This window comes from Musca domestica, unplaced genomic scaffold (assembly GCF_030504385.1).
Source record: "Musca domestica strain aabys unplaced genomic scaffold, Musca_domestica.polishedcontigs.V.1.1 29, whole genome shotgun sequence".
In the NCBI taxonomy this organism is placed as follows: domain Eukaryota; kingdom Metazoa; phylum Arthropoda; class Insecta; order Diptera; family Muscidae; genus Musca; species Musca domestica.
Window position 1 is genome coordinate 10,173,174 of NW_026712296.1, and position 14,444 is coordinate 10,187,617.

General features: G+C 34.9%; 1 protein-coding gene across 1 annotated transcript in view; it reads left to right on the forward strand.

The window, feature by feature from the left end:
• The window catches only part of LOC101892223 (uncharacterized), a 186,914-nt gene extending 172,934 nt beyond the window's left edge, over positions 1-13,980 (forward strand). The window contains exons 24-26 of the mRNA XM_059124509.1: positions 2,080-2,213; positions 13,755-13,864; positions 13,930-13,980. Coding sequence (XP_058980492.1) covers positions 2,080-2,213; positions 13,755-13,864; positions 13,930-13,980 — 295 coding nt within the window. The remainder of the gene's footprint in view (positions 1-2,079; positions 2,214-13,754; positions 13,865-13,929) is intronic.
• Positions 13,981-14,444: the final 464 nt, after the last annotated feature.

Below are 14,444 nucleotides of genomic sequence, written 5' to 3' on the forward strand. Positions count from 1 at the left end.
GAATTCCACAGACGGACGGTCAGTGTTAACTCGACATGGAATTTTATTCTGATCAAGTATATCGATCGGAAGTTAGGAGAATTCCACAGACGGACGGTCAGTGTTAACTCGACATGGAATTTTATTCTGATCAAGTATATCGATCGGAAGTTAGGAGAATTCCACAGACGGACGGTCAGTGTTAACTCGACATGGAATTTTATTCTGATCAAGTATATACAGGGTGAGATAAAAAAACTGCAACAAAGTCAAACGCCATAATTTCTATTTTTTTAAATTTTATTGAATGAATGCAAATAATGTCGGAAATAGCATCAAATTTTAGAATAAGTTTAGATTTGTTCGAATTGGTTACCTTGGGCACGAATTATGGTTTTAAACGGCCAATGAAACCGTCACACGCTGTCCGAATGTTGCTCTGCGGTATGTTGGCCCATTCCCGGCGAAGCCCTTGCTTGAGGTGATCGACACTTTGATATTTTTTAATGCCAACCTTGCTTTCCCAAATACTCTAGACACAATAGTTTATGAGATTGGTGTCCGGATATTTTGTGAACATTGTGCGCTGGAAATGAAGCGAGGAACCTCATTTTGTAACCATTCTTGGGTAGCGCGTGCTGAGTGCGATGGTGCTGAATCCTGTTGGAATGCCCAAGTTCTGCGACCAAAATGTTTGCGTGCCCAAGGCTTTAATACACCCTCAAGTATATTTACGCGATAATATTCAACATTTATTCTGATGCCACAGTCGATTAATACGATCGGAGAGCGACCATCGTCTGTTATGGCGGCCCACTCCATCACCATGGTCGGCGCTTGAGTTCTGGTGGCCAACCGAAGGTGCACATTTTCAGCTGACCTTTTGGCAACGAATACGATTATTTTGTTTGTTTACAAACTGCAGGACAACGAATGTTTTCTCATCGGAGAAAACCAAATTCGGCAGTTCACCACTTTCGACCAAGCGGAGCAACTCTTTAGCTTTTTGAGTCTATTTTCTTTCTGTTGCGGTGTAAGTTCTGACACTTTTTGAAATTTCAATGGCTTTACCTTTCATTTTTCTATATTTGCCGAATGGAATATTGCGATATGTTCAGTCATTTTTCGGCCACTGCGACGCGGGTTTCGATCAAGTAGCTTCTTTACTTTTCGAACTATTTCTGCTGATGTTGCTGTTTTCTTATGTCCACTTCCTTGACATCGGGCAACGCTACCAGTATCACGGTAACGAGCGATGGTACAATGCTCTAACAATAGCCAATTGTAGTTTACCAGCCAAATATAAAGAAATCACACTACCACACTTGAATTCCATCACGAATGCCTTTTTTCTTTTTTGAAAATTCTCACCAAAATGCTTTTGTACTCTTGTAAACAATATAATGAGCTCTCACTGGAATAATTTTAACAGCTGTTGGACGAGTGGCTTAAAAATGACAGCAGTCTGAAGTTTGTTGCAGTTTTTTCATCTTTGTGGGGTCTAAAATTTTTTTTCGAGGTGTTACAAACGGAATGAAAAGCTTAATATACGCACCATACTACTATTGTAGAGGGTATAAAAAGTATAAATTGTTAAAAGGTTTTTATTTGTAGATTATTATATATGGACCTGGCTTACTAAGGTAATACGGACAGACAAAACACTTTACCATAGTGGGGAAATTGAATATTTGCATTCGCTATGTCCAATTTTAGGTAGTGCTGTAATTTTACATTTTGTAGGGAGTATTCCAAATAAGCTAGAATTAATTATTTGCTACAATGTTCTTTGCTTGATTTTATTTATAGAACGTATTGTAATTGGAAATTGAAGCACAATCTATGGTTCTTTACTTATCATCCCCATCAATTATGGTACACAATTAATATTTGTTCTCCTTACATCTCTTTTTAATGTCCATCTATTTACTCCTTGCCCACGTGGAAATGCAATCACAATGGTTCTATATTTATTACCATCTCAATAACACAACCACCCACTGCCCAATGTACATCAACACCAACACCTGGGAATACATCGGTTCTGTGGTCATAATACATAACCAATGATGATGCCGTTCTTCGACTGGTGTACATTAGCAATGAGGAAGCACTACTGCGTTACATAATTGATTTAATTTTCCTGCTTGCATTTATGCTGGCATTGATTTTTCATAGTCACCAGACGGAGGCCACCTATCGTTTGGACTTCATTTGGAAACTACAGGCAACAGGTAAGTCAGTAACTCATCGATGCAGCAAAGCAAAATTAAAACTCATTAAATGAGAACTAACCTAGAACTATGTAATTAATGTCCAAAGGATGGGATCTAAAATCCTTCTGCTTGAATTCTCTTCTATGAATGCAACGACATATTAGATTATACTACAAATGTACCAACTAATATCTGATTGAAATCCTTCCTTTTATTAATTACTTGTAGTGATAAAGTCCACACCACAGACAAAAAATAACATTTGATGTGTATTGAAGGAATACAGGTGGAAATGTGTACTCGGTATTTTGTGTATATTTTATTAGGATCACAATGAGTATGTGACTTTTAGATACGGAGATGAATTTTAGACATTTGGTATAAGGTAGGAATGGGACTGGAATTATGAATTATGGTATAAGAGATTCCCTCGATATATAGATCACTGTAAGTGTATGGATCTAGATAAGGAGGTGATAACAAATTCCATATGATACTACCTTTAATAGTGGACATATAGGTAGAGCCAGACTTGCAAAGAAATGTTATATGCTACTTCATGTCGAGATGACAAGAATGTTTGGAAACATGTACCAAATTTTGGATATTGGTTTTCAATAAAAGTGAGCGACGGATCTAAATACTGTCCTGAAGTATTTATATCAAAGACTCGAAAAACGATTTTCTCTTTCGACATTTTCAGTTTATTCATATGGAAACTTGGACATAGAGCTGTGTCAATCTAGCACGCCGGTACCTAAACGTTTGAGTAGTTTCATAAATTTAACATATTTCGTCACTCATACTCATGCAAACAATCAGAGTTTACGGAATTAGATAAGGAACTACACTTTTATACCCTCAGTCACATGGCTAGAGAGGGAATATATCATTAGATACGGCCAAAAAGCCTCATCAAAATTACGGTTGTAGGTTCTATGTCTATTTGGACCATATCCGTTTCAGGACAATTGGAGTCGATCTAGCGAATTTCGTCCGTCCGTCCGTCCGTCTGTCTGGCTGGTGCACAAGAGAGTAGGGAGTATCTGATGGGGTCCAATCTTGGTATATCGTAATATTATTATCAAACTTCGATAGAGTTGAGAGATGGGCAATATCGGGCCACTCCTTCTGGTACCTCATCCACAAAGGGTCAAAATTTTGATTATTCATGAAGCTCATAAAACACAAATTAAGTGTCTGATTCTCTTCAGATTTGGGACATCTCAATATTTCTATCAACACAAGATCTGTTATAAAGATGGTAGAGATCGGACAATTTCTTCTGGTATATCCCCCACATAGGGTTCACGATTTAAAAAAAAAAAGAACAAAACTCTCAAAGAAAGCGAAATAGGAATCCATCTCTCTTCAAATTTTACAAATATTTTTGCTAACGCAAGCTCTGTCGCTTGGATGAAAGATATCTGAAAGCCCCTTCTGGTACCTCACCCACAAGGGATCACAATTTTCAATCCTTTTATCTGTCATAACTTGCTAAACAAGTTCTTTACAAATTGCTATATCTAAATATTTCTCTCAAGCAGAAACCTGAGATGAATATGGAAACTATGATTTCGAATAAAATAAAATTGGATATAAATGTTCGATTTCCTACAAATTTTGCACATACCAATATTTTTATCTGTTTTAGATGAATTATGAAAATGGAATTCTTCGGTCCGCTATATCTATTACCTCACGCATATTTCTACATCTTTCCAAAAATTTTGCACATATCTCATATAAAGTATAAGAAGTTGTCGATATAGTCCAAATTTGGCATGTTGTACAATTTTTATCAGTCGTAGGTCAGATACGAATTAGCCAACTGCTTCGGAACATGGGGGACGTTCAACAGTTTAAATAATCATAACTCAAGGCTGGGTGTATAAATCTTACGGCAAAATGGACTGATAATTATTTACTTGTTTCTATAGAAATTTACAAAAAGGGTTTTAACTAAACCGACGAAAATATTGGCTTTGACCAAGAAATTCGAATTCTGAATCGCTGTGCTCTCATAGCTTTCAGTCGTGAAAATCAAAAGATATGATACACAAATTTACAACAGGTTAAAGCAATTGTAGCTGATGTTTGTCCGTACTCCACATTCTCTATAAAATTTTTATATATTATTATTATACCCTACACCACATAGTGGTAAGGGTATTATGTCTTTGTGCATTGGAAAGGAAGCGAGATAGACCCATAGTTACTATTGAGGATCTCCATAGAAACACTTTCTGAGTTGATTTATGCATGTCAGTCCATCTGCCCGTCCGTTTGTCCATGCATTCTTGTGACCAAAATGCAGGTCGCATTTATTATCCTATTGAGATGAAATTTTCCAAACAACATTGGTTAGGCCCAAGGACGAACCCTATTGAAATTGGTGAGAATCGGTTCACAGTTAGATATAGCTCCCATATATATATTCAACCGATTTCGGATTTATTGTGCACTAATCAGTCCAAATGACCTGAATTTTGGTACATCCGACCAAATTCTGTCTGGAAGCAAGCACATCAAATTTAAAGGAGATCGGTTCAGATATAGGTATAGTTCCCATATATATGTTTTATCCGATTTGGTCTTTAAGTCCCTCTCATTCGTAATATGCACTCCACAGGAATGATATTTGATACCAGATAACAGATACAGTCCAAAAATAGTTGATTTTAATTTTATCAAAATCTGTTCAGATTTGGATATAGCTCCCATATATATCTTCATCCGATTTCGTGTTAATTGTGCACCAAATGGCCAATATCAGCCTAAATGGCATGAATTTTGGCACATCCAGCCGAATTCAGCCTAGAAGCAAGTACACCAATTTTAGTAAAAATCGTTTCAGATATAGCTATAGCTTCCATATATATCTTTATCTGATTTAAATGTGCACCAAATGGCTAATATCAGCTCAAATGGCATGCATTTTGGCACATCCGACCGAATTCAGCCTAGCTCCACTTAATAAGCATAGTGGTGTAGGGTATCATAAAGTCGGCCCCGCCCGACTTTGACCTTTCTTTACATGTTTTTTATATGTCTCTATGTGAAATATACATAATATAAGAAATTTAACAATCTCTTTCTTAACCACATATAAATACCATATATAAATTTCATTATGAAATTCCATTTTGAGACAAAAATTTCAAATTCCAAATTTCTTTCTATAACCGAATTTTAGTACGCAATTACGCGATTGCCGAATTTAATTTTACCTGCGAATTTTTATACTTCATCTTCATTTTTAGCATAACGTTTGTTTCAAAAATATCGCATATATACCCGGTGATGTCATTATTTCCCCTGCGACATTTTGCATTCAACAGAGAGAACCAACTAGATAACATACCTTGGAACGAAAGAAACAAAAGGAACGGAAGATTGCCGGAAGCCGAATCAGACAATTCTTAACGTCGTTGTTTCCCTTTTTGCTTTACCATAACTTGGTTTCCTTGAAACATCTTTGGTTAAATTGAATCAACTTGAACACCACTAAATGACATTGAATTCAATTGTGTCTTTTCCGTTACAATACCACTAGCTAGCTACGCATCGGGATACAATGGCATTGAATGAATAGAGCGTTGCGACTGCTTGCAAAAAAATTGAAGAAATTTACGCTGAAGTGCCTTTCATGTATCGTTAACGATATGCATAGGTGGAACTTGAAATGCAGTTTCAATTTAATTTGTGTGAAAGCTAGTACTGGCATTTCTAGTTTAACATATTTCGATATATGAAGACATACATATATTTGGTAACACATTGTGGTGTAACTTTTAGTTATCCTGACTAGCATACAGAATCTCAAGGATATTTAGACTCTGCTATGGAAACAAACTTGAATATATACTAAATTATATTTCGTTGCGCCAGGAGGAGGCGTAATCCTCGTTAACTAATCTTACCCATTTTCCCAAAGAAAGCAACGAAAGCTGCTTTGCAAAAACTCTCGATATTACGTGGTTGCCACGAAAAAGTGGTCCATCCTATCAAAATTGTGGAAATCACGTGTGTCACTGTCGGCGGAAGAAGCAAGAATCTTGAAATTTAGTTTGAGTGACCCTTAGTCTGAAGTTTTCAGAGTTTACGAAAAGCATTAAAAGGTACCCTTTGTATTTGAGGAAGCAGTAGAGCTAGAATTATTAAATTTGGAATAAAGGTCACTGATGGAGTGCATGACAGATGTACGAAACGGTTTTTGGAAATTCGTACTTTAAGTGTACGAAAGGAAGGACTACATTTGGTACAATTTCGTATCATGTGAAGGGTAAGAGCTTAACATTTAAAATTTAGAATGGAATCAAGGTTAAGGATGTATGGAAGTAGTTGTAGTAGTAGTTTTGGAAGTGTGTACGCATGTATACGAAAAGTACTTAACAATAGTAAATTTAGTACAATTTTGATTTTGTAATTAACATTACTGGCTGAGTGTAGGATTGAGATATGGAGGGAGATTTCGAAATTTTTACTTATGTGCACGAAAAGTACTCAATGATACTAATGATACGATTTCGGTGAACCGAGAGAGAGAGAGAGAGGGAATTTTGAAATTTGAAAATAAGATTACTATTGCATTGTAGGACTGAGGTATGTAGGTAGTTTTGGAAATTCGTACTTATTAATAATTAAATGGCGCTAAATTTTGGTACAATTTACAAGCCGGTATAGTAGGAATCCTAAAATTTAAAAATAAGATTTCTATTGAACTGTATGATATAGGCAGGCAGGAAAGATTGAAATATATATGTTAATATTTCGAAAGGTTGAGTGTCAGCTATGAGATGGAATATATTTTTGGACCTCTACAATGGACCGTTTGTCTACGTTTTGATAATTTAGTAAAAGAATGAGGGTCTCAAAAACCTATATTTTTTTTTCGTTTTATTGGTACCTTCATTATCTTTTAAATTACAGGATGAGATAAAAAAACTACAACAAAGTCAAACGCCATAATTTTTTCATTTTTTTTAAATTTTATTCAATGAGAGCAAAAAATGTCGGAAATATCATCAAATTTTAAAAAAAGTTTAGAGTTATTCGAATTGGTCACCCTTGGCACGAATTATGGCCAATGAAACTGCCACACGCTGCCTGAATGTTGCTCTGTGGTAATTTTGCCCATTCGCGGCCAAGCGCTTGCTTGAGGTGATCGAAACTTTGGTATGTTTTAGTGCCAACCTTGCTTTCCAAAATACTCCAGACACAGTAGTCCAACGGATTGGTATCCTGAGATTTTGTTCACTGTGCGCTGGAAATGAAGCGAGGAACCTCATTTTTTAACCATTCTTGGGTGGCGCGTGCTGAGTCCTGTTGGAATGTCCAATGTCTGCGGCCAAATTGTTTGAGTGCCCAAGACTTTAATACGCCCTCCAGAATATTTTCTGATAATATTCTGATGATTAATACGAGCGGAGAGCGACCATCGGCTGTTACGGAGGCACACACCATCACCATGGCCGGAGCTTGAGTTCTGGTGGCCAACCGAAGGTGCACATTTTCAACTGACCTCTTTGGCAAGTAAACACGATCATTTTGTTTGTTTACAAACTTCTGGACAACGAATGTTTTCTCATCGGAGAAAACCAAATTCGGCAGTTTACCACTTTCTTTAGCACTTTGAGTCTATTTTTTTTTCTGTTGCGATGTAAGTTCTTGCTCGTTTTGGAATTTCAGTGGCTTTACCCCGAGCTCATTCTTCAATATGTGCCTAATGGAATATTGCGATACGTTCAGCTCATGAGCCATTTTTCGGCCACTGTGACGCTTGTTTCGATCAAGTCGCTTCTTTACTTTCCGAACCATTTCTGCTGATGTCGCTGTTTTCTTGCGTCCACTTCCTTGACGTCGGGCTACGCCACCAGTGTCACGGTAAGATTAATTGACATTTAAATGCTGGAGTGCTCTAACGATAACTACTTGTGGTTTTCCAGCCAAATATAAAGAAATCACACTATCACGCTTGAATTACATCTCAAATAACTTTTTTTTTGGAAAATTCTCACAAAAATGCTATTGTACGCTTGTAAACAATATAATCAGCTGTCTTTGGAATAATTTTAACAGCTGTCGGACAAGTGGCTTATAAATGACAGCAGTCTGAAGTTGGTTGCAGTTTTTTCAGCTCACCCTGTATATCCATATTGCTCATATCGATCCAGTTCTAACTCACAACTGAAATATAAGGTCAAATATCTGGGTTCTCCGGCCCGTTCTCCAATAAAATATACTTTTTCATAAGAAGGCTTAAAATATATGGTTCTACTTAGCCCCATTTTCTGCACCTCTAGTCTTTCCTACCGTACTCAGTTGATATACAGTCCAGTTATTCCCTCACCAACTAAACTTAACGCTGTTTTAGCCATATTAAAAATTGAACTATGCAAAAACAATTTAAATTACGCCTGTCTACTCTAAAATATGATAATCTTTTATTTAATTTTCACACAAAGAATGATTTAAACAATGCCGACATTGATTGTTGAATATACTAAAATATGTACAAAATATATATACATAACAGAGAATTGTTTGAAAAAGAAAAATCATTTTGTAAATCAATATCTTTGCATTTTATACTGTGACGTTATTGTCATATTCACAAGGAATGTCATCCAACAAGACATGTAAGAGAAAAACGGATGTAATAGAAAATAAAAAACAGCAAGGATCTATGTATTGAAAATGATTGTATAATATGTAATCTTAGAAGTAAAAATCAAAAACGAATACTCAACGTATTAATTTTCTCCAAGCAATATATTTAAAATGCCATTTTTCTATACGTTTTAAATTTTGAAAATATTTTTAAAATTACACAGAAAAAATCTCTTGAGGCATTGCATATCCAAAGATTAAAAGGAATCATGAACAGTGAATGAATACACAATGGGTAAATACCAGGTAGAATGGGTTAAAATGGATAAATACGTATATGCTTGGTTTAAACAATATTTTTAAGGTATTTGGTGAAAAGTCATTGTTCTTATTACTTGCTTCCTTTTAAATTAAATTTGGGGAGAACCAATAAAGAAAGGACAAAATCGGGCGGACCGACTTTAATATTCCCTAGACCACTACATATATACTTGGTAGAACTACCTTTAGCAAATAAATGTTTACTTTTTTGATTTTCACCAAATATGACGAACTTGCTTTTGGTCAAATGTGCCAAAATGTATCCAAGTTAGGCTAATATAACACATTTGGTTCACAATGAATATATATAAATCGAATGAATATATATAAGGGAGCTATATTCAATTCTGAACTGATCTTAACAAAATTTGGATGGGGGGAAGTAGCAAAAGGGAGGCAAATAATGAAGATTCCATTTTATTATATGTCTCTGAACTAATGAAATATCTTAACTCTAAATCTATATATATAAATGAAAGTTGTGTTAGTTACTACGCTTATAACTTAAGAACCGCTGAACTGATTTTAATGATTCATACAAATTCGGAATTGTCTCTTATCCGAAAAGGATAATATCCAAAAAAATCGCGTAAAAATGTAATATGTTAACATTTTCATTTTGACTTTTGAAATGTACAATAGTAATGTTTTATTTTGCATGATTTTTTCCATTTTGACTTACTTTTTTCTAATGTACATTTGTAGTGTTTTTTATATTTTATTTTTGAATTCGATTATTAATACCAATTTATTTAATTAACTTGATTTCTTGAGAACTGAAATTGATGCCGGGTTACATGGAAGTGTAGTACCGAATTATGTGGTGGCGAAACGAAATAGATGATACCGAAATAATTTAATGCGGTCACACCAAAGTTAAAAGAAAATTACTTTTTCAAAATCGTTAAAAAAAATACGAAAAAAGAGATCTCATTGCAACAATTCTCAAAACGGGAAAATGTCGAAAAAAAATTCCAATGGAATTGAATTTTAAAATAAAAGTACATTCTATTGACAAACTTTGTAAGGATCTTTAAACATTTGCTGCAAAAAATCAGCGAACAAGTGGAAGATTTTTTCAATTTGTTATTCTTCTTTTGCATTTTTTTTTTCAATTTGTACTATCATATTGAATTCAGTGGATTTTTTGTGAACAAAATAAAGAATAATTTTTCACTATATACAATTTTTCACCAAAAAAATGAAATAAGTGCGAAATAGGATGTTAACTGACATCTACCTTTCAACTTCAGGGCCTACATCGTAGTTCAGCTGGAAGATGCGAACACATTTAAACAAACAAAAATGACCGAAAAAGACTAATGGGGCTTATTTCAAAGCGTGGCCCTACTTCGTTCATGTGACAATAATCCGTTCAATGAGAGCTCAAAATGCAAGAAATGTAAGAAAAGGATTTCTATCCTTCCAAAAATTCTGCCTGAACATTTAAGATACCTTAAATCGCTTTTGCAGGTCGTGATATCGATCATAAATAATCATCGTATGATTTAAGCCATTTTTGGAGTCTTCGCCATTTTCTTCTATTTTTGGCCCTTATTTGGCATCTTTGTTTCTAAGGGGGTAGAGAACCTCTTCGCATAAAATGTTCGGAGTAGGGCCCATATTGGTCTTGACCACTAAAAAATTGTATTTATGCTACCCTGGGGTAAGGAACCATCGTACAGATAATTGCCACATAGAAATTTATTCATGTAAAGTCCCCACAATCTAATGTGTGGTCAGAAAAGAAAAATTTGTATTCTATTGAATTTGTAACCCCCAAGAGAATATTGGTTGGGAACGTAGATTTGGGATATACATCTATATGAAATAAATTGTGAAAACATGAACAAATTACAAATATAAGAAAGTAGCACGGGACCGAATATTTGTTGAATCGTCATAGAATTATACTATGATGAAAAATATGGACTCCAACTTACAATTTAAATGGCAAATAAAATTAATTCCCATCTTACGGTAATGGATGTAAAATAGCTATATTTTTGATTTGGCCTCTATTTGTCATCTTGGATTATAAGGGGTGAAGAAAGTTTTCAATGTAGGTCGATGTTTCGCATTTTACCATATTTCAAAGGATTTGGCTAAAAATGTGTATTTGGTGGAGGAAAATCTTACACAAAAATTTCAACATATCTACAAATTTTAGGATTTTCTCCATGTAATAGTATCCCCTCAAGTCCACCTTTTGGCGGACAAACAGACCGACATGATTAGGGGGACTTATGAGGACTCTAATGCACAATCTGAGGTGCTAATGGGTTTAAAAAAGTAATTAACTTTGCCTATTCTTAAATCAATTAGCCCTCAATTATGAGTTGTACAAAGTACAGTAAATTCCAAATTACTGCTCATTTGACTAAAAATTAAAAACTAATCGACCAGTACGTGAACATTTATAACATTCATATCTTTGAATAATTATGCTTTGACAAAACTATGGGCCGGCAACGCGGACCGGGCCAGCTAGTGAATTATAAACAAGCAAACCAGTAAAGCAAGTCCTAAAGTCGGGCGGGCCGATTTTATGATACCCTACACCACTTTACTAATTTAGTAGAGCTGAGCATAACAATTAAAAGATTTTTATGGGAGATTTCAATCATACACGCTATGGTTATAATTATAATTTAAAACTCAAAGTAATAAATATGCCGAAGCATTTGTATCCATAAAGATATATATGGGAGATATATCCAAATCTGAACCGATCTCGATAAAATTTAGTAAAGTTATTTCTGAGTTGTATTTGATTTACTTCCCTGAATATCGTTGTTACGGAGTGCATATTACGGCTGTGGGTAACAAATACAACAAATCGGATGAACAATATATATGGGAGCTATAACTATATCTGAACCGATCTTCACCAAATTTGGCATACTACCTTCTAGACTCAATTCGGTCGTATGTGCCAAATTCCATCGCATTTGGGCAAATATTAGACGTTTGGTGCACAATAAAAGGTAAATCGGACGAAGTTATATATGGGAGCTACATCCAAATCTGAACCGATCTCGATAAAATTTAGCAAAGGTATTTCTGAGCTGCATTTAAAATATTTCCCCAAATATTGTTGTTACAGAGGGCATCATACGGCTGCGGAGGACAAAAATAACAAATCGGATGAACAATATATATGGGAGCTATAGCTATATCTGAACCGATTTCGATCAAATTTGGCACACTTATTTTTATGCCTAATTTGGTTGTATGTGCAAAATTCCATACTATTCGGGCTGATATTACACGTTTGGTGCACAATAAAAGGCAAATCGGACGAAGATATATATGGGAGCTATATCTAAATTTTTACCGATTATCTCCAATTTCAATAGGGTTCGTCCTTGGGCCAAACAAATGTTGTTTGGAAAATTTCATCTCAATCGGATAATAAATTCGACCTGCATTTTGTTCACAAGAATACATGGACAGACGGACTGACATGCATAAATCAACTCAGAAAGTGATTCTATGCAGATCATCAAAAGGAACTATGGGTCTTTCTCGTTTCCTTTTGCCTGTTACAAACAAATGCACAAAGACATAATACCCTGACCACCTTGTGGTGTAGGGTATAAAAAGCAGTAAGTTCGGCCGCCGAACTTTAAATACCCTCCACCATCTGGGACCAAATAGCAAATTAAAAAAAAAAAAACATCCATTAAAAATTCTATTAAAACCTTTAAAAATACCGAATATCGGAAGGTGCCTATATATGGGGGATATACGATATTGTGGACCTATATAGACAATTCTCTTCTAGGGGATAAATTACTTACAAAGAACTCGTTGTGTAGAATTTCAATATCATCAAAATACCGAATATCGGGGAGTACCGTTATATGGGAGTTATACGAAGACGTGGACCTATATAGATAGTTCTCTTCCAGGGGATAAAGAACAAGGAACTCCTTGTGCGGAATTTCAAACAATTCCATTAAAAAATGTGGCTACGATCATCAAAAAATGTGGCTACGAAAATCTGGAGGTACCGTTATATGGGGGATTTACGATACCGTGGACCTATATAGAAAATTATCTTCCAGTGAGTATAGTACTCAGAAGGAATTCCTTGTGTGGAATTTCAGACAATTCCATTGAAAAATGTGGCTAAAATCATTTAAATACCGAATATCGGGAGGTACTGTTATACGATATCGTGGAGCAATATATACAATTCTCTTACATAATTTCAGACAATGCCATGGAAAAATGTGACTGAAATCATCAAATTATCGAATATCGGGGATATCAATAATTTGAACTACATTTCACCAGATATAACCTTTAACTTTCGAGGGAAACTTTTGGGACCTAGTTTATAATGTGGTGGTAAAGTGTTTTGATAGTTATCCATTTATAAAGATTATTCATTTAAGAAAAAAAAATTGTAAAGCCAACCATATGAGGATAAATCCCGATTCAATTTGTTTCGTCAACATTTCTATCTAATTTGTAGTGTCCTTACATATAAGTACCACAACCGAACTATGTATCTTTTAATTTACTGATTTTTTATAAACTTGTAAAATCTTCCATAGGTGGCCCCGAACTATCTTTTCTCCTAACTCTTTTCAAACACATGTTTTATTTTTCTTACAGAGGAAAAAGAAGACATGGAACATTTACAGGCCTACAATCGGAAGCTTTTGGAAAATATTTTACCCGTACATGTTGCTGAACATTTCCTAAGTCGAGATAAAAATATCGATGTAAGTAGCGATTTAATAATTTAAACATTTTATGAAATAATTTGCACCGAACAAAATTGTAACAGCTAAAACTGAAATTCATTGCTATTGAAATTATTGTTACCCCATCGAAATGAATTCAAGCGAAACTCGAATGTCTAAAAGCACCTGAGCACTCTTGTCAAATACATTACGAGGGCGGTTCGGAAACTTCTTAGCTTATCAATGAAAGAGAATGGTTAGTTTTTTTATCCATTGATTAAAATAGTTTTCCTCAACGTCTTCAAAATAATGGTTTTGCAACTGTAATTGCATCTTCATTTGAGGTAAAACGCTTGCCAGCAAGGATTTTTTTAGATTTGGAAACAATTAAAAGTCACTGGGAGCTAAATCAGGAGAATAAGGTGGGTGTTCAAGCTACTCGTACTTTAATTTGTTGATTTTAGCCATTGTTCAAACACTCTTGGGCGCTGGTGCATTGTCTTAATGAAAAATGATTTTTTTGTGTTCTAAGCCAGGACGTTTTTCTCGAATTTGTACATTTAACTGATTCAAAAGGATGCAATAGTACTCTGAATTTATTGTTTTATCCTTTTGCAGA